Source organism: Cuculus canorus, chromosome 1 (assembly GCF_017976375.1).
Source record: "Cuculus canorus isolate bCucCan1 chromosome 1, bCucCan1.pri, whole genome shotgun sequence".
Lineage (NCBI taxonomy): Eukaryota > Metazoa > Chordata > Aves > Cuculiformes > Cuculidae > Cuculus > Cuculus canorus.
In genome coordinates this window covers 61775167-61801797 of record NC_071401.1, presented here as the reverse complement: position 1 = coordinate 61801797, position 26631 = coordinate 61775167, and the positions used below count along the sequence as shown (strand labels likewise).

Genomic DNA, 26631 nt, shown 5'->3' with positions numbered 1-26631 from the left:
CTTTCATTCCCCTAGCAGGTCAGGTTGCCAAGTGAAAATGACTCAGTGCAAGACAGTTATGATCCTCCTTCTCACCCCTCTAAACAACCCTTGCTTTGTTTTGTTTTCCAGGCGTCAATTTGCTGTTTTAAAGACCATGAAAAGACCCTTTCAGTACAGTATATCAGCTATTAAATAGGTTATCTATATGAAAGGTAAAAAAAAAAACCAAACCATTTTCCCTCTCACTCTCATAGCCCACAATTAGATGAAATGTAACACTTCATAGGGTAGGGGAAATAAATCATAGTTTAATTACAACAATGTAGCATAAACACTTTAGTAGTCGATATCAGGATATTACTGTGATGTCTAAACTAAACTCAAGTTCTCCACAGACACCGTAAACAGACACTCTAAATTCCCTAAATGATTGGCATTAAGAAGGTTTATACAAAGGCGGTCAGTTGTTTAATCTTTAAGATGCCATGACATGGTGAGACAAACACACATACATCAGCAAGTACAGAGAAATGTTATGCTACATTTTGGACAGTTCAGAACTGAAAGTGCTTCACATCTATAGGATAAGAAATGGCTTCATCTCCTCATCCCTAAATGATGAGAGCAAAGAAATAACCCTTTAATAGGTTAAATAAACAGTGCCCCATTTATCCATGCTTATATAAAGTCTCCAACAACTCAGAAGATCCATGGTGAAATTTACAATCTATATACAGTATAACAAATTGTCAAAGAAAAAAGTTCAGATTCTCCTTGGTTCCCAAAAGCCTGAAGCTCACTCTCTGCACTAGAGACAAAAGCTACCTACAATATTAGGTGGTTTTTTCCTTCCTTTCTTTCTTTTTTTAATTATTTTTAAATTGTAAAAATTAGTCATCCCAATCCACCTTGAATTAAATCATTCTCTAAGTTCTGGACATATTTAACAACTGCTTCACCCCAGTGTTTAAGGCATGTTCATTAGATGTTCAGTGTAGGGGTACTGTCAGAAATGATAATCATCACAGGTACTAAGAGTCAGCAAATTTACATAGAAACGTCACTCTTTACAAAATAATGGAAAACAAGTTGTTATGATGCAAGTTGTTCCTGAGTTAAAGTTTCCTAAATACTGCTAAGATTCACATTTTCCTTTTATACTTCTTCCTCTGGAATGTCCTTTCATACATGTTCAGCTGAAAATTAAAATTCACTCTGAAAATAGCCTGAATGTCAGAAAGTAAAAATGTTAGCAAGATTCTAATTACCAGCATTCCCAAATCTAAATTTAGCCAAGATTCTATGAATTTGCAGGGCTTAGTATTGCTTAATTTTAACATGAGTATTTTCTAATTATGAAGATAATTATAAATTATAATTATAAATGTCAGTCCATATTTTTGTGCAACTACAAACAGGTAAAGATTTTGGTAATCATCAAATTATCATAAAGTTCTGGGAATACACGCAACTGATACTGTAGACACTTTTAGTTTTCTTATCCAGTCTCCTCCTTTACAATGAAAGGAGGACATTTTTGAATAGTGGGAACATAAATTAAAATGCCTTCAAATATATTCAGCTTTTTAAATCTGACAACTAATTGTCTATTCAGATTCTTAAGCATCCATTCCCACAGAATTGTTTCTCAAGTATGTAATCATTGACATTCTCTCCTATTTTAAAAAGCTGTTCTTGGCTGAGAAAAGTAGACAGCTTTAAAAATACATTTTTCATTAGATTAAAAATGTGCATTACAGTTTTTTCCATCCTAATCACCCTGGCTCCAACTCATTAAAGTTCATATAAACATTTGCCCAAAGATTTGCATTAAATTTAACATGAGTTAAAGGGCACTCGAAAATCAGGATGACAGAAGGTGCGACTCAGGTCTGTGCTATACCTGCACTTCTGACTGTCAACTGAAGAAACCCCTCTAAGAAAACTGCACCATCTACAGTTTGATCCAAAGTCTGCTGAAATCAATTAAACATTTACAATGAGCTTTATTTGGTTTAGTATTTTAAGCGCTCCAACTGAAGCTCACTATTTGCAGTGATGTTGCATCTCCTATTTTAAATACAAGAAAGAATTGCAGCAAAGGCAACTATCAGACTAGGGAATAAATGTTCATTTATGTATATAGTTCAAATCTGTCAGCAGTGCAAATTATGACTTACAGTATGATTTAAAAAGATCTTATTTCCAGATGTGCTTCCATTTAAGTCCTAGCAGGACAGAAACCAGCAACACGCTGAGAAAACAGAGTGGGAAAGGAACAACTCTCCTTCCACAGTCTGGGAATTCCAGAGAGTCTTACACAGTGGTATAAAAACAAAGCTCTGAATGAGTCTGGCCTCGCCCATGTGTCTTAAGCACAGAGGTTAGCTAGAATTTAATTGTTGTGACCATAAAATATAAATAGCAACAACTTATTCACAAAATTCTGGATTAGATTGATTTTTTTTTTTTGCTTTAACAAACTGTATGATCTATTAAATTATCAGCCAGCTGTATGTTTAAGCACAACAATAGAAAATGTAGTACATAAACACCTAAAAATCACAGTCATAAAAAGCAGGCAAGTACATCAGTCTTTTGGTGGCCAAAGCACAACAGATTCATCTGCCAAACAAGTGTACGTGAGTGTAGGTCGTGGACATTAGTTTTGCTAAAAATTGTTTCTACCGTGAATAAACAGTTTCTGTATTTTAATACTGTTCTTAAAGAATTGTAAACTGTTTAAAAATGTATGCACAGACATAAATAACAGTAAAGGATTTAAATACAGTGGTCAACAGGAAAAATAGGTTTTTAAATTTGCATGTGTGATGTGCGGGTAATTTGGACCAAATCCATAATTAGCCAAATCCAGAATTAGCCACAAAGAACTCTGACCTTTCTTAGGTAAGACAGTACTGCCGTCATTTCTAACACTTGTGACCATTATAATAACAAGAGAAAAAAAATAACATATCAGCCCTGATACATCAATCACATATGCATTCAAAATTACAGATATTTACAAGAAAAATATATATTTAATTAAAAAGCCACTGAAAAACATGGACTTTTAGTCAGGTGCTGCACTTCCTGCAAAATGAGGTAATTTAGATGCAAACAAATTGAGTAGAGTTCAGGATCCACAGTCTCCACACTTAAAGTACAGATTGCTTCAGTAAATGGCTTGACTGTTTCTATGTGTTCAGAGTAAGAAATCAGTAGATCCAGTTAAATCCTGTTTTGTAGTGCTCTTGATGCAACACTGACTAATATCAGAAGGCTTCCCAACTCAGTTTTACAACTGGTCTTTCAATAGAAAGAAAAAGGAAAAAAAAAAAAAAGAAAAAAATTAGTTATAAGTTGGTTTCGTCCCAAGATGGATCGTTCATGTTCTTTAGAACTTTTCTAACAAGCTTCTCCAAGTCCTTGCGAGCTCTCTGCTCTTCTTCTAATGATTTCTTCATCTTTTTGTTATCCTGTTTAATAGGAGACAGAAATATTAGTGTTTGGTTTTTGCTGTGTTTATTTAAACAGATCTTTTCTGACCACACAAACACAGTCAATTACAAATTCTGAAGGCTCTTCTCAGCAAGACTGCTACTGGCTGTTAAAAAGCAAAGTCTTTCTATTAAAATCAGACAAGTTACACACGGTTACTTCACACAATGCAACAAAAGCCACCGAACGGAAACTCAGCTATTTCTTATTTATACTTAGGGATCCTTTATAATACAAGTGCTAGTAACAGATGGCAAATAATCTTGAATTCTTATGCTCAAATCTGATCAGTGAAGAGTAGAATATAGTTGTTAATAGAGAAGAGAAATGGGCAATAAGTAGAATAAATATCTCCTCTAAGAGCCTCCTGTGATTTTAACTAGTTTCATAATCTCAGAAAAGCTAATTAAAACTTAAAGCAAATTAAACAGCTTCATTAGGAAAGTAAACAGTTGAAAGAAGTATCTTGAAAGCCATTATGTTCTCTGGAAAGTGTTTTGTAACTAAATTTTAAGCCAGGTAGATGACTATTAACAGTCTAAAACAAGTCTGAATTTCAAGGAACAACACCACTCTGCATGTATACTAACGAGGGATTCAGTTCTCAATATTTAATATAATCAGGTAATATTAGAAATATCATGAACAGGACCATAAGGATGCCAATTACCAACCACTATTTAATCCTGTACAGGCCAAGGTGATGCTGGCTACGGTCTAGAAGATAACATGAGATTAAGGCTCCAAGACAACAAGTCTACAGGTGTTTAACATAGGTCTGCAATCCAGTGGTCCCACTGGACTCTCATTGGCTGTGATTTACGGACATTTCTAGAAACAGAATGGGATCAACAGGAGTCAGCTCCTGAACTCCAGTCCCTTCTCAAGTCTGTTGAGAAATTCAGAAATTTCATTCTTTTTTTCGCAGGTGCAGACTTGATTTCTTTTCCTTTTCATTCACTTACTGCCAGTTCAGGGCTGTACTATTCAAGTGTACTTTCTGTGGAGCAACAGCTATGAATAACTTATGGGAGCTGCAACCGAGAGGGCACTTTGCTTGGTAAGTCTCTGCAACCAGTAGTCTGGGATTTATACCAGCCAGCGCGCTATGGACTCACAGAGAGAGCCTTTATCCATAAAGCCCTCGGTCACTTGGGACCTTTCCAGCTCAGGGATTATTTCTGCCACTTTAGTTGACAATATCACAACACCATACCAATAAATGCCTCTAAGATGAAGTTAAGCAATGAATATGTGCAGCAGCATTAACACAGTTTTAACAGGCTGTGTCCTGACAAGTAAAAGATGTTTTTTTAACACCTCATTTTGCACACTTCCAACAACCATCTGCAACTTCCAGAACAACAACTCAGGCGAGATGTTGTACAAGTCCCCCATGTGACAGAGTAGCACCCTAAGCTAACCTGAAGCCCTCATTTAAAAAGACCACTGGAAAGGACTTTCATTTCTGGAAAGAAGAGAACTGATTCACAAGAGGGATTCACGTTACTGAAAGACTGTTAAAGGCCTAAATATAGCCAGACATTTGTATCACTGAAGTTGTAAACTCGAGCAATTACTATTTCACAATCTCTGTAAGCTTATTTTGCTTAGGAAGTCAACTCAGAGACAGGATACTTAACACTGTTCTCACAGGTTGGAGTCCAAAATTCAAGTTAATTCCTGTCAAAGTTAATCAACTTACAAGTTGTATTTAGTTCTACTATAAGCCTTCCATCTTTCCATTCTCTATGTTGCTGTAATTGTAGCAAGTTACTAACCTGTCTTAACTCTTGTACTTCATCCTTTAATGCATACACTGTGTCAACAAGACTTCTAAAATGAAAAAAAAGAAGATAATCTGTTACAATGGTTTTCAGAAATACTTGTCTAAATCTATTATTAGACAAAACTGTTAAACGAAATACATTTAAGAAACCTTAAATCCACAGCTAACAACTAATTTCAAATCTGTGTTAAAAAAAAAAAAGATAAATCAATCTCTTACCCTTATTTTTTCTCAATAACGCAAGGACCTGTTACTAGCTTCTGTGACAGGATACACCTCTCAAATTTATATGGACCTATACTGGTTTCTATATTACAGTTTTCTGTAACAGAACAATATTTCCTTTCCAACATACATTTTACTAAAAAAATAGAATAACACCACACACTAACTAGAAAGGTGGCACCAATTTAATATCGAAGTCCTGCAGCACTTGGAAAAATTATTTACAAGTGGAACATATCAGTTCTTGGCAGAGAAGGAATAAGCTGTGTAATATAAACAAAGAAACCACACTACAAGCATTTAAATGAAGGTGAACTGCACTTAAAAAGGACTGGCAGCATACTCCAAACAGCTCTGCACCCTACCACAAATATACCATGCACACACTACTATAATGGGAGATGAGAGGAGGAGGAAGAGTGCAAAGTTTACTGGTTTAATCCATCATTCATTAAATGTTCTCTTACTTCTCTTCTATAACAGTCTGACCATTACTTTTAGTTTCTTCCACAATAATTTTTTCTTCTTCTGGAAGCAGAACTTGAGGAGCCGATTCTTTACGGGAACCTGTGGTGAAAATAAATTACAAAAATGAGCAACTCACCAACATTGCTGGGGTATTTTAAAGATCATTACTTCATTCACTGCATGATATACCTGCATGGTGTATCACTTCCATTTCCCCCTTCCCTCCGCACATATAAGTTACTGGCACATTTTTTACATTTGAAACCAGAGCCTTACAACAACAAAAAATTGTTTGACATTCCTAGGCTGCTGCTGACGTTCCTGTGTCATCGATGGGGAAGCTACATCATTCTATGAACAGCTCACGTTCAAGTACCAGTAGAAGCTATAAAAATTCACCATAGCTGACTCAAAGAAACAGATGTGTTTAAGTAACAGTGTCTTAGGCCTCAAGGACAGATTCTGATCTCATACTGATACAAATCTAAGAAATCATTCCACTCTAAACTCACTGCACTATCAGTAAGGGCAGAATAATGGTATTAAATGATACAGTGATAGAAGGGGGGGGAAGTTAAAACTCTATTCCCCGTAAATACTATAAACAACTCAACTGTGTACCCATGCACACATATACGTACACTGACAGATTATCTTTTATTCCTATAACAAACTCCTACCAAATAAAATACATACTTTATATAGTATGTTTTTAAAAGCACTTAATGGTTTGACAATAAAAGCTCAAAATATTTCAACTTCTTCAAAGCACTTCCCACAATCATTACAATTTGTAAGACCAACTTCATCTATAGATTCTATAAACGTTAGCTTTGAATAGAAAAAATTACAGCTCAGATTTGCATCCATTCATACATAAAGCATGTATTCTAGGAACGTTATTTCATTAGGCTGCAAGAAATTACAAACTTTTTTTAAAGAAGGTCTGTAAATTGCTGTCTAAGCATTTGTTCAGAATTCAAACACAGCAAAGTAAGGCACTAAAGTTCTTTCATATATTTTAATCAAGATATCACTTTAAATAAATAAGGTACATTCACCTACCAATTAGCTGTAATGAACTTTAAGTAATCAGGAATACCTTAAGTCTAGGGCAGTTTGAATTGATAACTAGGTATTACAGGGTGCATGCCTGCCAGAAGACATTAACTCTTGCTTAACAGCTGCTTTGTGATAACAATGCTTTTCTTTTATAGATTATGAGTTTTATCATGAACTAAACATACAAAAATAATGAAAGAAATTAAGCTCATTGAAAAATACAAACTCCCCTAACGGCTGCAGTCTTGAGTTCTGAACAATGAGCTTGTAGGGATCACAGTTTTGCAGTATGTGTTAAGCTATTTAAACTATTTCAGCAAAGAATGACAAATGTCCTTTAATGGTGCAAACAGTTTCCTTAAGATAACAATAAAGACCTAATGTATCACTACGTGATGGCCAACAATTTACGGAATAAAGATAACTTCAGATTTGAGAACAGAATCTTGTCCTTGAAAGCTGTAAGTTCTTCATCTTAAGCATGAAGAAACCTTTTAAGGGTTAATACCCTTCCAGTCCCACTTAAACAACCACATCCAAACTCTGTATGGAGCTCAAGAACATTTCCCTGTTTGTGCTGTCAATATTTATTTGTAAAAAGCTGTCTTACATTTATTTCAGTTAATCAGTTACTACTCTGCTCTATTAGTCCAAGAGGCAACACAGAACACCCAGCTAAATGTTACTTGAGGAATCAGTTGACAGCAGATGCTACCAGACTATTACATTCTAAGTCTCTGTAGCACTGTGGTGGAGCATCTCAGCCCAGCACACGCTGAGGGAGACAGTGACCAAAGGAAGAGAACTGCCATCTGTTTCTCATCCATGACTCCCTATAACCAAATGGAGCAGTGCACTACATTTCTCTCTGCATAGAGCTGCATCCAACTGTTTTGCCTGGTCAGAGTAACACAGGTCCTTGCAAAGCAGAAATACCATGGAGTAGACAGCTTAAAATAATATGTCCCAGCTGTAAGGTCATATATACACACACGCATGTGAAACAGATGTCTACATCAGCATATATCTATGTATGCACAGCACAGCACAGTAAACCCCTAATACTACTGAGACACAGAATGCAGTTTCATTAAAAACAAAATGTTCACCAACATTATACACACAAGGAGACCACAAAGTACACACATACACATTTAGATGATGCAAAACTGCTGCTGTGAACACTGACCTTCCTGTGCCACAAAACAATAACTTCTGTGGAATTCAAGACATCACAAGTTTCACCCTTGCCTTCATTGCTTCGATACCCTCAGTCATCCAACTTTTTTATTTGTATCTCAGAACTCTCACTGCTCTTAAGAGTTTGTACTTAAGCAAAAATAAAACCCCCACACTTGTTACTTTATCTTGATTTGCTTTTTCTGGGGTTTTTTTGTGTGGTTTGTTGGTCTTGGATCTTTTTCCTAAACCCTACAAGCACTTGCTTATTGAAGGTGAAAACACAGTCCATCTATCCTGCAGCAAAGGACCCTGCCACCAAATGAGTATGTGCACAGTAACATCAGATTTGACACACCAAGTTCTGAAGACAAAATGAAGCTACTTCACTGTCCTGCTTTTCTTCTTTAAGACACATTTTCTGGCTACTATGTGTCTAGAGTGGACTTCAAGCAGTGTCACATCATTGCTGGCACTCAGCAATATTCCCTAATTGCACCTTGCGCCTCCTCCAGGTTGTCTATGGCTTTTCTCTATGTAACCATTTCTCTTCAGAAAATTTTACAAGCAACAACTTTAGGACATGAAGAGAGGGTTGTGTTACAGCACAATGGGTATCTCGTGCAGACTTGTACTAAAAGGATGGCCTAGAAGTTGCTGAAACTAAGATAATCCTCAGCACCTCTACTAAGATGTATTCCACATTTTCATGAAGCAGTGCAGGAGAACGAAAAGTCACTTCAGTTTACCATATCTGCTGTTCTTCAATCCTAGAAGTGCAAGTTTCATGCTAAATTTAATTAAGAGACACTACTCAATCTCATTCCAAATGCCCCAGAAGAAAATGTTTAAATTGACCCCCCAACAACTCTGGCCTTAAATCACTGTGAGACAATACAACCAAAAGTACTACTTTTTCTTAAAAAGTAGGAAGTAGGGGTGTTGAAAACACCCACCCAAAGCTTTAGAGAACATGGTTTCATTTTGTTTTCTTTTCTTTTCCTGGGGTACTAAGTGAATTAAGATCTATGGGAGAAGAAAGGATGTTTTGCAAACCCCAACAATTACTTCAAGATTAGCTAACAAATGCTAAAGGTAATTAACTTGCCATAACTTTTCAATGAGGAGTGCCTAAATCTAGGGTCTTAGAAGAATAAAGCTACTGTTTAGAACTTTGTTGTATATTTAAGACAAAACAACTGACTACTATGATGAAGCTTCAACTAAGTTTTCATCAGTTGAACTCCAAGGTTAAGCCACCTATTCAACACCAGTATCTCCCAGCTCTAGGGTGGAAAATAGAGAATTACAATGCTTTTTGCCAATATCATACTCTAAATTATAGGCTTAGCAAATTTAGCCTCCAGAATAAAGCAAGTTATAACATAGCCTACCTAGCATCCAGACCAGGGTTAGAGACCTTAGCAATACCTACTACATAATAATATACAAGAACAGGCCCGGGGGTAACAGCTCCCTGCTTTCCTTTTTTTCCAGTGTCTGACCCCCTTCCCAGCCTAATCGATCAGCCACACCAGCAAGCAGTTCTAAGCATTCGTGGAAAAAAGGAAAGTTGAAACCTGTTTGGATATTTATGTGGCTGAAAGACTTCATGACAGAAGTTCACTTTATACCCATCTGAAACCGGTACCACATTACTCCTAGCCCCGGAGTACGGTCTTAACACCAAGGCAGGAAGAAACTAGAGTGCAGACTGAATGTTGCAGAGGTTCTCGGTGATGTCTGCTGGCAAGCATAACTGCACATCCCCAGATTTTTATTCACTATCCTCCAAGGGAGCGTGATATCTTAAAAATTGGTTGATATGGTACCATGCAGGTTCCTGACAGAAAGCAGGCTTCATAAGGAGCTGTACTGATAATCGGTCTGGTTGTTCTGAATATTTTACCAGACACATTTGAAGAGAATCCAATACTTTTGTGCAGATCACACGACATCAGACAGGAGGAAAAGAAGAGATGGGGGATGAAATTCGGAGACCTTTTCACTTTAACCAGATATTAAGTCTTCACCTGTGTTCAAAGACCTTGTCTGTCCAGGAACCATTTAAGCCAGCAATAAAATGGAAGTGGATATTCATACCACATACTTGACATAACGAACCTCAGGGGCTCAGTTAAAAGCCAGCTTTCCACAGTTTATCAAGAATGGAATTCCTTCCTCCATCTGCCCACTTGGAGGAGAAAGCTCAACCTAGGCACTTTCACAGTGATACTCTGTAAGAGTTTGCCTTCTTCCAGAGACTATAAGGATCCTAATTTAAACAATGCACATCAGACCCATGGTGATGGCAGTTAATTTTATAATCAATAATTTGAGGCCATCAACATTGATTCTGTTGCACATCTTAAGTATTGCTATTTTCTTCACTTTTTCATACCTTTATTGTGCTTAGGAGAGGTAATGAGGTGAACAACGCACAATAAAGGTAAAAAAATTAGAAACAGTATTTGTAAATATACCATTATGTTTTTCACCAATTTGATGAGGCTCTCATCATATGCTAATAAGCTCTTCAAAATTATTTGCTTGAGTTTCAAGGACAGTAGTTTGACTTGCCACTGAAAACCAAATATGTACATACACGACTCTTTAGATCTACCGTTAGCCACCAAAATGTACAGATGCATAAATAAATCTCCTGGAAAAGCAAATGTTAGACAAAAAAAAATTTAGTTGTCATTTAAAACATTCAGTGTTTCATTGCAATAGTTATACTGAAGATGTTAAAGTAGATGTGCAGACCTCTCAAATTAACCTTCTCTTTCTCAATGAATCTTTGATAAGGTTCTAAAAATCGTGCTCCCACACTCTGCGTGTGTTGAGATTAAAGCACTGAAAAGAAAAATACTTCATGCTACAGATCTACCGAATTCAAAAGGGAGCTCTTTAATATCTTCTACAGAAAACAACTAACCAGAATTGAAACATCGGGCCAAACTAAGTTCACTGTATAAAAAACACCAGGTTTTTTTGTACATTCTTGGGAGTACAAGAAGTGTTTTGGCATGAAGCTGTGGATTAGTGGTGGGTTTGTTTTTTTTTTTTTTTAAAACTAATAAAGAAACAAATAGGAAAAATCCCTACGTGATTCAGACAACAGATCTATGCAGTTTACAGCAAAATGTTTTGACAAGCAAAATGAAAATAATTAGTGGACTGAAACACATACAACTTCATATGTAAGTGCTAGTTATATAAAACCAGAAGAGTTTGAAAGAGACACACCATCTGAAGAAGAGGAATACTTCCAAAACAACATTTGGAAAGAGCTATCCCACTGAACTTCTTATGTTTCACTAACCAATACAAAAACTTCCAACCAGAGGACTGTAGGGCTAAAACTAGAATTGCTACAATCATAGGAAAACAATGTTATGACCTTTTAATAGAAATAGACAATTATGTCATTTAGTCTGATGTGAACATTTTAGTATGCATATTAGGTTATCATTTCATTTAAATTCACTCAAACACCAGCATCTTTTAAGTAGAAACACTATAAGACAACTCTAGTTTTAAAGAGAAATATCTTGAAAATATGTAAGGTTATAGAAACTAATAACATATCCACAAAATCTCTCTCTGGTAACAGGACCTGCACAAGTAGGTTTTAGATTGTTCCAATAAATCAGCCCATGCTTTCATGAAGAATAGACCAATTCAAAAAATGAAAAAGAAAATCAAATCAATTAAGGGGAGAGGGAGGCAACAGAAGATCATACTATAGATAGCAACATCTCTGAATGGTTATGTTTTTAAAAAAAGAGGAGACAGAAGGATACATACTTCACATTACAATGAATTTCCTGTAGTTGTCAACTACATTAAACAAAGATTACAGACTTCTGTCAAAAAAGCTTTCACTTCAGCGTTTGATTCCTCCGGGAAGAAGGGAAGGAGAGAAAGGAGGCATGGGGAGAAGCGGGAATTAAGTGTTAACTTGGAAGTTATGCTGTCCTTTCCCCCTGTGCAATAATTAAATATTAAAGTCACAGTCTAGCAAATGCAAAATTTATTTCAACTGTACATAACAGATGTCCTTTTTATATAAAACAAAACACTTGATATATGCAACCACAAACAATATGCATACTGTACAGTACAATGCAACATTCAGATATACATCCATTTTGTATTTTCAAAAGGCAGTCACCTACTAAAGATGGCTTCTCCCATTCACAAATGAAATGCACAATATATTTTTTTTTTTTCTATGTTTTACGTCACTATATACACATTACTGTGTTTTGGCAAGATTATGCAAAACACCCAATTAAGATTGGTTGGTTTCAGTTTATGGCAAAATCCAATTTATGGAAACACTGCATAAGCCATGTGAAGAGGGGCAAACAATGGCTTGAACCTACCTTCTAATTCAGATTCTCCATCTTTCCAGAGTATTTGTAACTGTACACATATAATTTACAGAATTGCATAAACATAAGGTACTGTTATTACCATGACTAAAGTTCCACAAAAATAGAAACACTGACCTTTGGACTGAATACCACCATTTCCACATTCGCTTCTTTTTTTTTCTCTTTAAGCATGTTGCATTAATACTCCTGGATCAGTTCACAATAGCTTATGGTTTGTAACACTGAAGACACGGAATGATTTTAAATATGCGGTGATGTTAATATGGGAGATCATAATTGTGATAATAGTTAATGACTTAAATGCTACAATAATTAATGGTGGTAAACTGTCAAAGCTTTGGTGCATAGAAAGTCAATAAAATCTTCCGATCTGGGTAACAAAACATTGTGTGATAAGGAAAGTTCAAGTGTAACAACTGTATTTCAAACTCATATTTACACTATATAACACGAAACAGACAAAGGATTTATCATTTATCCAATGCAGAAAACATTATTCAACTAGAACACTAGAACACTACAGCTTAAGAAACAAGAAGGAAAAAAAAAAAAACCAAAACAATCCATACTTTCCATATATGTTTAAAAAAAACCCAAAAACTGAAAGGAAGAGGGGAGTGAAGTGTGTTACAAATGCATTGTGGAATGGTATGGAGCACACATACTTATCTCATTTCTCTAGGCAACACTCCTCCACTTTGATGAAGTTCAACATACATCAGTTCCTCGTCATTAAGTTAATATATGACTAGTAGTAAAATGTACTCCTGAAAATCCTTCTGGGTAAGCATTGCTGCTTTTGTTAGTCACATTTCTGAACATCAACAACAGCAAGAGGGGATAAAGCAGGTGATCAAACAAGACTGAATGCAAGTCTGCAGATGTGAACCGCTCTGAAATAGCTTCTCCACGCTGACCACCTTCTGGAATCATGTACGTCTAGCAATTACTGACTTTCTGATCATGCAACCTGCAGAAAGGTATTGATTATCTTTTAAACAGTGTGATCGAGTTCCCAGGTGGCAGTTAATTGCACTATGATTATTCTGAACTTGTTCACAGAGTAATACCTGGATAACACGCTTACTTGAAAAGGGGTAAAGGAACTGCATCTGGGGATCTTGGTGAAAATAAGAACTGTTTCTGTCCTTTTATCACATGCTTTTCCCTAATGTTAATGAAGATTTAGAAAACGTGTCGTTTTTGTTTTAATGCCAATTACATTAGCTACAAGACAGAACACAGGCGCTTCACCCCAGCAGTGCCCCTGGTGCAGGTTCAAGACCTTCAGCTGTGCACAGCGTGTCACAGTTCTCTGAAAAGCCAACACAAATGTAAGTGAAGAATTGCTGCTGAAAATAAACCTGCTCATGAGAGAAGTTACAAGACACAATAAAATCTGTCACAGACATGCTCCAAACAGTACAACCGAAAAGCCAAGCATTCTATTGTTCAGAACTTCAAACAAGCCAATGTGATTGCAGTTGTACCTAGAGTTTCAGATGCTGAACACTTGAGCCTCCATCGGGGAACAATTTTCATCTCGTCTTTTCAAGAAGAATGGTCAATTGAGAACTGTCAGCTGTGTATTTCAACAGGCAAGTAAACATCTAGACCCTGCTTTCTGCCACGCTACTGCATACAGTAAAGTGACATTATGACCACAGGTAACATGAGATTGATAATTACACTACATGTAATGAGCATGGACTGCTTGGTTTTCATGACTGCCAGACTCAGGGTGCAGGGAAGGGAGAGCAGTGTGGGCCTTCATATAAACATCTAAGCAATGAGGAAAAGACAGCAATATAAAGCCAGAAATTTTTATGGATTAGCAAATGCTCTTCCAAATAAACGGGCCTGATAGGTGAAAATCTGAGTGGTTTTACAGCTCTTGTACTGCTTATTTAAGCTGCATTTTTCTTACTCAAACAGCTTTGGTTTTTGGCAGTAATACGTAGAAAAACCAACTGCTAGCACTAAGGTATTTCCATATCGCTAGCACTCAGCTCACAAACCAGTATGGTTTCAGTACAAAATACAAAAATGTGCTGTATCCAAAACAAGAAAGAAAAGAAGAAAGGACCTGTTGCTACACTGACCAAGTCAAAAGAAAAAAAATAAGAAAACCAAAAACATTCAGAGCTACAAATCAACATCTATCAGTTAAAAAAAACGCTTGAGAAATATCATCCTTAACAGGATATACACTTTTTAGAATGACTTCTTTGTACGTGTATTGAATTGGCAATAGAGCCTTCCACCAGGTATAACTGAAGTTTCAGAAGCTCCCTCAGAAGTTGTTAAAATATCACATTAAAGAGACAAGGAACAGCAAGAAAACATCTAAGAAAAGCAGGCTGTGATACAACAAGCAATTGTTAAGAAAAAGCTCAGAAGTGCATTAGTTCTGGTGAGAGATATATGAGCAACAGCTCTTACGAGATGTAGACCCCATTCTGTAACTATGGGCTGTCCATATACTGTCATAGTCAGAGTCTTCTGAGAGGTCTGAAGGCTCCAAACGAGAAAGACTACTGCGACGACCCAAGGAGTCTAGACTTGATTGGTCATCATCAGCCAAGACGTGATTATGCATCAGGTCAGTGCCTTGCCATGCTAAGGATGTATAGGTGAAATGAAATGGTAGATGTGGATAGGCAGAGGTGGGATGAGGAGGAGAACGTAAGGAATAGCCACAACCAAACACATGAAATAAAAGCAAAAAGGTGATGGGAAGAGAAGGAAAAGAGAAAATATTGTTAAAAAGGCACCAAAGCTTTTTTTTTTTTTTTTTTACTTTTGTTTTAAAAAATTTGTTTGGGGATTACGTATAAAATTACACTCAGCATGTAATAACGTTTGAACTGTTACAATACAATTTTCAAAGTGGCTTTTAAGCTTCTAGGCAGCATCAGTTGAGAATTTTGAATAACCAAAATCTTATTGTAAAGTAATTTTTGAAAAGGGAATTATATTCTTTTGAAGCATGGAGTCAGTTCTGGTCTGGGGGGATTCGACTGAGGACATGGCAATAAACACAGTAAGCCAGAACGATCCACCACTCCCATGAAAAGCAACAGCCCCTTCCCCACCACACATCTGTAACTCCATCCTTTCCCTCCCTTGCAATGACACAGTCATTTGTACAGCTGCTTGGTGAACCAGGTGAGGGAACAGTTTCAGATCAAAATTAACCCTATAAAAATTTTTTTTCAAGCAGGTCCTTTCCCCACCAGCTCACAACACAGCCACAGAAGTGCTTGTGCCATCACCGTAAAGAGGAAAATGCAGGGGGAAAAGCAAAGGTTCTCATGCAGAGCAGGGCTGCCGAGTTTCTTAAATCAGCAGCAACATCTTGCACCCACTCACAGGGACTGTCAACAAACAGCTTCTCTGTGCCTGTACTCCCATTATTTGTTTAACCATGTAGTAAATTAACTCACAGAAAAACAGGACTAAAAAGCAACAGTAACTGTCTGGTCCATTCTAACCCCTCAGGCACCTCTTCCAACTCGCCTCTATCTGAACCTATCTTCCCAATTAAATATTTTAAAACGTCTAGGGTACTGGGTCAAACATAGCCAAGGACCCTTCTCCTTTCGCAGTAATGCAAAATAAACTCAGTATATAAGAAGCAGGAGAAAGTGAAAGACTTTTATTGCATCTTTTATTTGTATCTGTTTCTCAAATTAAACTCCACGTCTTCCCCACTCAAACAACTGAAAAAAGTTTGCACCGGTGTCACAGCTCTCCGGAACTGACATTGATTGCCAAAAGCAGCGCCCCTTCGGCTTTGGATTAAGGTGCAGGTAGGAGAATTGTGAAGTGAGGAACAGGCAGAATATCAACATGGAGGTAAGAAAGGGGTATGTTAAAAAAAGGGCGTATTTCACAGATGGCAGGCAACTCCTTCGTTCTATTCTCTTACATTGACAGAAGTAATTCCAGCATGATTGTTTTTACCCCCGTTTCCAATTCCAGTCTACAAGTGGGTCTTCTGAAATTTAAAGCCTCAGATGACAACACTATTCTTTCTAAACAACGCAGCCATGTGCTTAATCAACAAAAAAAAAATTGTTTCTTGTTGCAATTAAGAGCAAATAAAAGCCACTGACTTCTGATGTATGCAATGATACCCAGGGCACTATGTATATTTCTTAAATATACATAGAAAGGAAAAAAATAGGCAAAAAAGCAAAAAAAAAATCATATCCCTTTTATACCGCACACACACAGTTTTGTGCAAGTGCAAATGTTTCCCCAATCATTTCTTGTCACACAATGCTTGCAAATAATCAGAAATCACAGTCAGAATGTTTAAAAAGCAAACATCTCATTTAATTTTGTTTGGAACAACAGTATATCTTCAGAATGTTAACACATTCATTTCCTCTTATCCAATTGAACACAGTACTGTAATGACTGTAAGGCTAAAAACAAGTCAGTATTAATAAAAAAATGATGTAATAGTAGCTCATTTTATCATCTTGGAGACCTATGGTTCATCAAGACAGAAAAATTAAAATTAAGGTTTTGCTGTTACTTCAGAAGTTTCTGTAGTGTAATACAAGGGCCATATTCCCATTTTAAAGTACATATGAATACAAACTAGCTAGACTTTTTTGCACGTGATAATAGTAAGTGAACGCATATTGGGAAAATCCATGAACTAAGTTTGCAACTGCATTTTGAAACTTCCCAACTGTCAGCATAAAGAGCTTTCGCTTGGAAGCAACACAGGCACAAAGTGCTGTGGGCAGCAGTAACACTGATTAGTGCTGCAAGTGTAAACAGCTTTAGTGGACAAGGAGTAAATGATAATGTCTGCTCTTCTAGTTCCTGACAACAGCAAAACCAGCCAAGTACTTCAGGCTCATTATACTGCGTTCCAAGGATCCCCAAATTAAATAGGTATTCAACAGTGCAAAAACTGTGCAAACTGGAACAAACGCAACAGCATTTTTTCCTTCCTTGTGTAAATGGAACACATGCTGGTGGACTCCCCTGCTTTGTGCAATGTTTTACTTACAATACAGAGGAACTCCACATGGCAACCTTGATTTGGATTAAATGAAGTAGGACCCCAGAGGCAGGTTACAGGTTTTCAATAAGCTAGATATTGATCTGAGAAACTAAAAATGGCTTTAAGCAACACACAGATCCAAGAACAATTTCTCCTGAAATTATGAGATGGGATTAAAATTTGTAATTAATATTAAAAACAACTAGTGTCAATAAAACTAAATGAATTTTTATAGAACTAGATTACTCATTATAGCAGAACCCTTTGCGGAACAGAAAAGACACAAGTACACTTCTCCAAAATTGTGACTACTCCTTCATTCTTCCTCACCACTTACCAGCTTCTTGAAATTTATCAAAATACATATGGATCAACTCTCATATTCAGTTTCTACATCTCTCATTAACTGGTGAAGGTTTTGTGCAATTTTAAACCATGACAAGTAGTCACTTGTGGGTTTTTGGTTTTGTTTTTTTTTTGTTTTTAAATACTAGAAGAATTATAGTCTCTAACCATGGTCCTTGGCATCCAATACCTAAAACACCTGGCACTGATATTAAGCCAAAACCAGGTCATTATTTCTTCCAGGTCCAGCTTGCTACTTGCAAACTCCTAAGAACATCGTCCTCTTTTGTAAAGTACCTGATTTGTGGTTTAGTTAACTATTTCAGTACTTTCTAACTTACTTGAATTTAGTGTTTGACGTGTTTTGGCACTTGTGCAATATGCTTCAATGACTTTAAGAATCTGAGCATCTTCTTCTAAAGCAGCTGTACCTAGAATCAATGGAAAAAAAAGAATTTTAAACACTGCTATATTTCTTAATACAGAAACCCCTTGTAAATCACTACGATCTAGTTGAAATCAAAGTTCAGCTTTCAACCCTTCAAAATTCTCTTCAATCATCCCATTCTAAAAATCAAACTTCAGTGAGCAAAAGTAACAGTTTTGAAAGACAGAATCCTATTTTGAAATGCTGGGGGGAAAAAAACCTCAAGTCAGAATGATTACCCACACATTCAAGAAGTTTTCTGAGCATCTCAATTTGCACAAGTTTCCACTCTGGTTCTAGACCAAACAGCCATTAAACTGAAAAAAGCTGTACACCCCAGTCATTATATACAATTTTATTTTACTATTTAATCAAAGAAATCAAGGAACATAACATTAAGTCACAAAAAAGAAATCTTGGAAACGTTAGGGTTATATATTCATACCAAGTTTATCCCTATCAACAGCAAACTACTAAAAATTAAATTCAGAATTAGCATTACATAAATACGTCCGCAGAATTTCAGCCTGCAGAGCAGTAGGAACGATGTCACTGTCACTTAAATATACCTCTTTAAACTGGAGCAATTAAACTTCTCAGACTTTAAATACAAACAGCGCCACTAAATAAAAATTTAACTGTTCAAGCTTAACATGAGAAAATTTCTCTAAAGGTAGTGCTCCACAGCAAATGTTATCCTTTGGGAATTCTGCAAGAACACTGTCAAATTATTCACTTGCAACAAAGAAATTCAAGTCAAACTGAACTCTAGAGGTAATTTTACTATTAGTTTAGAAGGAATCAGGAATCTATGTTTAGGGCAAAACAATTTATTGTTTTAAAAGCATATTTCCTGTTTTCCTCCCCCAAAGCTTGAGGGAAAAAGTCAGTTTTCTAAAGATTTTCTGCTGCATGAATCCGAACTGCCTTTACTATCGTATAGTAGTAGTATACTAAATCAGCAAATGAATCTTTTAGCTTTTGTGATTTATTATCACCAGAACAAAGTCAACTGCCCAAATATTTGCCAGGGTCGAGTAGCTAACTAACTACTGAAGAAATTATCTTGACCTGCTACAGTTTTCCCACAGTTTAGGAGACACGTGTACTCCAAAGTCCAGGTTATTTCTCTTTCAAGGCAGGAAAAATAAATTACTTGCACTGTGGTTACAATGCAGCACTATGTTATTACAGCAGCAGAACAAACATTTCACTTCTGAAATGAGTACTGTGAGGGCACTCAGTTGAAATACCTCACTTTGTTTGGTTTGTCTGATATCATGCTAATTTGTCATAGTAGTTCACCAATTGTACTCCATAAACCCCTGAGATTCCAGAGAAGATAAATAATAAAATCTAAACTTATCTATCAATAAACTTTAAGTTGAAATGAAGTTCCTTGCTGGAAAACCTTTACCGTTCCAGAAGCTGGAAAAGGTCGAAAGCACCAACATATAACAGAAGCTTCTAATTACCGATGCAAGGCGGTGGGAAGGATGAATACCAAAAATCAGTCTAAGTAACATTCTGAGCTAAAGCCACCATAAATCCCTTTTGCTCAAAGTTATCTCCTACATACAATACACTGAAAGGTGTCAATTTAATCAGGAGTAAACCAATATATTTGCAACTTAAACAGATATCTTCCTGTAAAGATAAAATATCCTGAACTAAAACATCTGCTTGCACATCCATAAACATAGGATCATATGAAATTCACAGCACACTCAGAAGAACCTCCACCTCAGAAAAACCAACAATGCCGTAAGGAAAAGCTTTTTCTCTCCCCAACTCTACTTAAACCAGTGAAAGACAATATTTATAATCACACACTTCATGCATTGAACACTCAAGGCACAGTCTATCTTAAGCCCACGAGCAAAGGATGGACACAGAGAAGCAGAAATTGCAGTAAAAAAATCTGGCCTTCAGAATAAATACCCTGTCTTTTATTGATACAGGTAATTGGATATCCATTCACACATTTCTAAGGAAGAAGTAGAATGACACTGACAACTAAATGAATATTGTGCCTGCTTAGTAACATTAATGTTCCCTCCACCCCAAATTATCCCAACATCCAGATTTTGACACTTCTGTGCTCTATACATTTGTCAGTCCCTCTTGGTTCAGTAGTCAAGCAATCTAAAGCTCTGCAATTTATTTGGACACAGACACTAGCAAATGACTTTATTCCTAGGTGACTGCAGACTTTTGGATCTTGGTAAGAGTGACCGAAGAAGCTCTAGTCTTTGAACCAGTAGCAATACGCAGCGTTCAACATCCAGCTCAGCAAAAGCTCCCACCAAGATCAATTTAAAAATATAGCTAGTAAGTATTCTGCAAAAGTGGGATAGTATCTTCTAATTGTTGTTTATGGTATTAAAACACAGGTTTACCTTACTGAGCTTCACATAGCTCTATAGTCAACCTCACTTTCGTCTATTTCAGATAGAAATAGACACTTCACGAGCACACACACAGTCAATGGTAAGGCTCTAGTTAGCAAGTAATCACATCGTGACATAAGCACCTAAAATGAATAAAACAAACCATCCTCTGGGGATACATACCCTCTCTCCTATCAGGAGAGAGGAAACCATATGACTTGTTTATCCTGTACATCTAACTTTCACAGAATTTAAACTGATGTTAATTCCAGACATTTGTTGTTATGTAGACATTTGTTCCAGTTTCTCTTACTTTTTCTGAGTGCAAACTCTTCATCTGATGGCTTCCGTTCTGGCTTGCGTTTGGGAAGCAGCTTTTTCATGGTTTTAGGGCTTTTACTGAGATCCTGTGTGGGGAAGATAAAAATAAGAAGAGTAGAGCTTCTCTACAATCTTTCAAAAGTTGAACTTCTAAGAAGCATACAGGAGTTACTAACTGAAAATCTTTTAAGAGCACATAATTCAGTTCACTAATTTGTTGACACAACCAATCTGCCTGTTCTGGCTGATTTCGTCTCTACCCTTCCTCCAACCAAGGAAGATATTTTAACTGTTCTATTAATAGAAATACACAGAAAAGCTGCTGCAAAAGCATGCAGGCCGTTTGGGAGCTAGAGCGAAGGGAAGAGGCAGGCATACATTAACACAGTTTTTTTTCCCTTAACTTTTGAAGACACAACCCATTTTATCTCTTCACTTAGCAGGTATAAAAAGGACCTAACAAGGAAGCTTGGCAGGTACAGTCTTCAAAGCCAGAATTTCTGAATGCTTAGTTCTGTTCTTACAAAACACTACAGCAAAAAAAAAAGTAGAGCAACAAATACAGCATTTCTGCTCAAAATATGGTCATGCTAATTTACAGGAATAATGTTAGGTTACAGGAACAGAAGGAATATACTGGTCTACCCCCTTACCTTAAGGATACAAGACATCCTCTATAGAAATACAGAACAAGAAAGTGAACAGGTGAATGAGCAGGACAGACCAAAGAAGATGAAGATAGGTTTTGAACATCATTGTATGCTAAACACTGTAAAGATGATTGAAGTTTTTACCAAATTGAAGAAATCTGTGCCCTACACATGTAAGCATGAATGAAATCATAAAATGAGCACAGTACAATCAAACATAAGAACCTCTTGTAGAAACTAAGCCTAAATACCAGCCTTCCAATTGCAGACCATCTATCACTTTTTCCCTGTTGTTTAGGGGATTTACAAAAGAAAAGAAAAGGAAAGAAAAAAAAGAAAAAAAAAAAGACACACAGCCACCACACAAAAGAAAACACAGCCAGAACATACTGGGGCACAGGGTTTAGGCTATAGTTTTCAAGAAACTGCACTTTACATGTCTGCAAAATTAAGTTTTTTTTCTGCTAGCATTCCACACTTGCAGGATAAAGTGTTCTTAGGCATTACTGCACGATTCTTTCTGAGCCCTGTTGCCTCACACTAAATTAGTATCATGAGAATGCATAACTAAGACACTGAAACAGGAGATATCACCAAGCCACAGAGCACCCAATCTTCTCCTCCTTACATACACACAGGCTTCCAACATACATCTAGTATATCCTTACCATTCACAAAAACAACATGAAAGACAGTGGTAGAACCAAATTAACCTATGTCCACCATCATTTTGTGGTTAAAACCACATTTTATTTCTCTTGGAACAGATTCCCATTTCATACCACATGCTAATCAAAAAAATACAACAGCATCTTAAAATCTAAGCTTTTTTTTTTCCACTAGTAGTAACATTAGCCATCAGTTTCTTTTAAGCACAAAAACATTACATATATTTTGACAGTTGCTGTTTTTTTTTTTTAAAAACCTGCTACTGTTACCTAGTAAGTGGTAAATACTAAGGAACAGTCAGTTATATCACCACAGCTGTTTAGAATTTGATAGAGCACTTTGCAGTATCCTAGGATGCTTTATCCTAGCTACTTTGCATGTGCTTAGCAAATAATTTATTTTGCAATAAGCCTGGATGATCAACATAACAGACAAACTGCTAGTTTTAAAAAAAAAAGAAAAGAAATAAAACCAATCTTATTTATTAACTGGGTAAAGAGTGGAAATAAGTAGAAGCACTGGGGGGGAAGACTCTCCTAACAAACCTTAGTATTTTCTCATCTCCACAACTAAATCTGTTGGAAATAAACAGCATTCACTAATCCATTACATCGATTCAGCATTGCCTGTTAAATCATCTTTATATAAACACATGTACCAAACTGCCAAATGGTGGTGTGCAAAAAAAATTGGATTTCCCATTGTAGACCTGCTACAGAGCTCTATTTCTTGGATGCCACATCTCACCTCTTTATAACAAAGAGCTGCTGAAGGCCGTAGTGGAGGTGCAGGCCGCAAGCAGCTCAGACTCCAAGGCTTGGGGGTTTTGGGAGGTTCCAGCGGTCCCCAGTTTATTGTGGTATGTGGAGTCCCATGATGTGATGGATGCGGAAGAGTGTGGTATGCAGGAGTCAGAGGTATCGGCTTGCTATCTGAATGCTTGCTGGAGGGTGTTACTGGATGGGAAGGAAGCTGCCAAAGACACAAAGGAGATGGGAAGGGAAATAAAGCAAATTTTTGTAATAGAGACATAATATCATTAAGAATTGGTGAAATAACCTCACTTACTATATCTAGTGCTTCCATTTATTACAGCTGGCCTTTGAAAATTTTACACTAAATTATTTTGACAAATGGTGCTTAAAGAAATGTTTATTGTCTGCCCCAGACAAAGCACACACTGAAGAAAAAACAGCTACAAGCAGCCCTGCTTCCACCACTCTCACCACTAAGGTTGGAGCTAAATTTAGATCCATTCATATCCAACAACTCAAAAGCAAAATCCAAAATCAAGCACTTAAAAAAATTGTTTCTTCACATCCTGACCAGTACATCACCAATTAAAACCTACTGTTCTAAGGATACTTAAAAGATGGTGATGTAGTACTTGGTGAAAACAGATAAAGTAACAATGATGAATTTTCTTCTACCCTGTTAACTATTACACCAAGATCTAAGCGCTTTATTCTTTGCTCCCACTATTAAAAACCGTATGATCTTTTGACCCATTAAACTACAGTTATAACATTCAGTTCTTGTTACTAATGGCTAAAGTAAATGCTGTACTTGGTGGTGTATTTGCTAGATAACTTTATTCTGCATACACTGCTCATTCACTTCAATCCAGCAGCTATTACCGTGTGAGATGGCACAGAGTGAGGTTTAATGGTGGGATTCCCAACAGTCGTGACTTTGGTTTGCTTCTGCAGGTGATCCACCCATTCATGCAAATCTTGTTGGTTGTTACAAGACACTAGTATCCTTTCAATCATATTTCCTAGGTGACAGAAAACAGAAGATGATTGAAACCGTAGAAGAACTCCGTCAATGTGGCATGTTTACAAAGACACCAGTTTCCTAAAATATATTCCCCAAGTATTAAGCAAAAAATTTAACCTGTATTTTCAGTACAACACCATCTTGTTTTTCCAGATTGTAACAGGCATTTCCTCCAAGTATTTGCTCTTGTGCCAAACATAAGAGTTCCACCTTTTTCCCCCATCTCTAATAATTTAACACAGCCTTCAATGACAATAAATACATGCAGGAGACAGGCTTATCTAGTAACCTTATGCTTCTCCACCTGTGCCAGCACAGCCAGCATATTGCCTAAAATATCATTCTTGAATCTGTAAGCTGCAATACAGGAAAAGTTACAAAACAGTTCACCTACCTGCTCTCAGAAAAAAGGCATAAAAGCAGTCTTAATCTAATATCATAGAATCATAGAATAGTTTGGGTTGGAAGAGACCTTATAGATCATCTAGTTCCAATCCCCCTGCGATAGGCACATTAAAGTTAAGGTCCCTTGGGAAAACAAACTTAACCAAAGATAACTTTAATTTCTAACTAATTTCAGCAGTTAACTGCATTTTAACCCAACACATTCCTCAGCTGTGGTCAGCTTCACAGCTGTTATCTCAGAAGAACATACACCATCAACAGCTCTTTCCCTCAACCTCATATCACTGATGTGTGATACTTCCTATCACTTGAGAATGTCAAAATTACTTTACTTAAATGCAAGCAGCTTGGAGGCAGAATTGATCCAGGAAATGAATGAAGGTACGAGGCTCCACTGTACGGACCCTGCTCCCACTGTCCTTTAAACTGCCCACGGATATAAGGTACATGCTGAAACAAATGACTTAACACACAGTAATTACTCAAAGTAAGCACAACACGCAACCATCATTAGCATTAGAGATGCCAAAGGTCTCTCGGGAAAGAGATGGATCATTTCTGGATGAAAGCTCTTCCCTAAAGCTCTTAGTCTCTGGAATTCCTTTTACTCCAGTAAGTAGCATACTTCAAACTGCTTCATTGTAACAGATCTCCATTAAAATACAGAAATCTGGGAATGAATCCCATGCAAACACAGTTGGTTAACTGCTTAAGACAAGCAGTAAAAAGCAGCTTTTGAGCGAGGCTCTGTGTAGATGCCTGAGAAAATGTGTATAATCACAGGATGGTTGAGGGTGGAAGGGATGTCTGTAGGTCATCCACCGCCCTGCTCAAGCAGAGATATCTACAGCTAGGTGCCCTGGACTGTGGCCAGACAGCTTTCAAGAATCTCCAAGGATGGAGATCTCTCCAGGCTACCTGTGCCAGTGCTTGGTCACCCTCATCACGAAAAACCTTTTCCCTCTGTTCAGACAGGACATTTGATGTTTGAAAAAGCATATCTGAAGTAAGTAGTAAATACAAATATTTATGGTCGATACCTGATATTTCAAACGCATTTTTATGGTTCTCACTGTCTTCTAGCTTTGTGATAGTCATCCCTGTCATTGGCAGTTTTCCCTAAAAAATAAAAAAGAAAAAAGAAAAGCAATAACACTGAAGTTAATCCAAAATGCCAAAACACAAAACTACATTACCAAATAAAGAATATATGAACTTCAAGCTCTGAACAAAGACATATACGGTAAATGGACAAACACACTCAACCATGGGTTTAAAAATCCACACAAATACCTTGTAATATAAGTTTTTAATATTCCCAACCTCTATAAATTACACCTGTGAATTCAATTACTTCTTTTGATATCTATGCAGGGTATGAAAACCCTACAAATGCAATAGTGATCATTCATCATAGCCTCAGGTTCTTGAAAACCAAGACCTTCAGGGTCATCCATATTACATGATTGGAGGCAATGGTGACTCATCTTTAGGTACATTTGTCTGCAAACTGCTCCACTAGCTCTCAAGATAAGGTTTGTGGTACAAGTAGATTTAGAAAGGAGGATTTCACTAAACAAATAGATCTGCAGTAAATAAATTGATGGATGTCTGTACTAACCCACTAAATTCACTCACAGAAATATTTGAAGAAAAAACCCAAAAGCAGTATAAACCCCTTTAGATTTGTAAAGTTAATGAACTACCTATTGATTTTGCAGAAGATAACCTCTTATTTTAAAACCAGTCAAGCTGGGGGGAAAAAAAAAATGTCAGTTTAGGATAACTTTTTGACCCTTTAGAAACACAGAAGAATAAATAATATTGCCAGGATGAAAGGCTTTACCAGAAATGCAACTTTAATAAAAGTTTTTTAAGACAGATCTTGTATTCTCCAGCACAGAAACACTATTCAGCACACACTGGCAAAATGGCAAATACTATGTACTGTGGAATTTTTTGGCTCCAATGGATGGAAAAGAAAAAATCCAACTTATTTTTTTTCCTTCC

At 36.7% G+C, this 26631-nt stretch overlaps 1 protein-coding gene across 7 annotated transcripts in view; it reads right to left on the bottom strand.

Moving 5' to 3' along the window:
* Positions 1-235: 235 nt before the first annotated feature.
* ARHGEF7 (Rho guanine nucleotide exchange factor 7) overlaps positions 236-26631 on the bottom strand; it is a 131482-nt gene continuing 105086 nt past the window's right edge. For 3 of the 7 annotated variants that reach the window (XM_054064729.1, XM_054064691.1, XM_054064708.1), the window contains 9 exons: positions 25662-25740; positions 24075-24214; positions 23185-23409; positions 21111-21204; positions 18322-18411; positions 15052-15228; positions 5965-6064; positions 5265-5319; positions 238-3461 (listed from right to left, as the gene is read on the bottom strand). In XM_054064729.1, the coding sequence (XP_053920704.1) occupies positions 3339-3461; positions 5265-5319; positions 5965-6064; positions 15052-15228; positions 18322-18411; positions 21111-21204; positions 23185-23409; positions 24075-24214; positions 25662-25740 (1083 nt within the window). In that variant the 3' untranslated portion in view covers positions 238-3338. Of the gene's footprint in view, positions 3462-5264; positions 5320-5964; positions 6065-13123; positions 13580-15051; positions 15229-18321; positions 18412-21110; positions 21205-23184; positions 23410-24074; positions 24215-25661; positions 25741-26631 lie in introns of those variants that run through there. The other 4 variants (XM_054064681.1, XM_054064697.1, XM_054064714.1 and 1 more) reach the window with 4 other exon arrangements.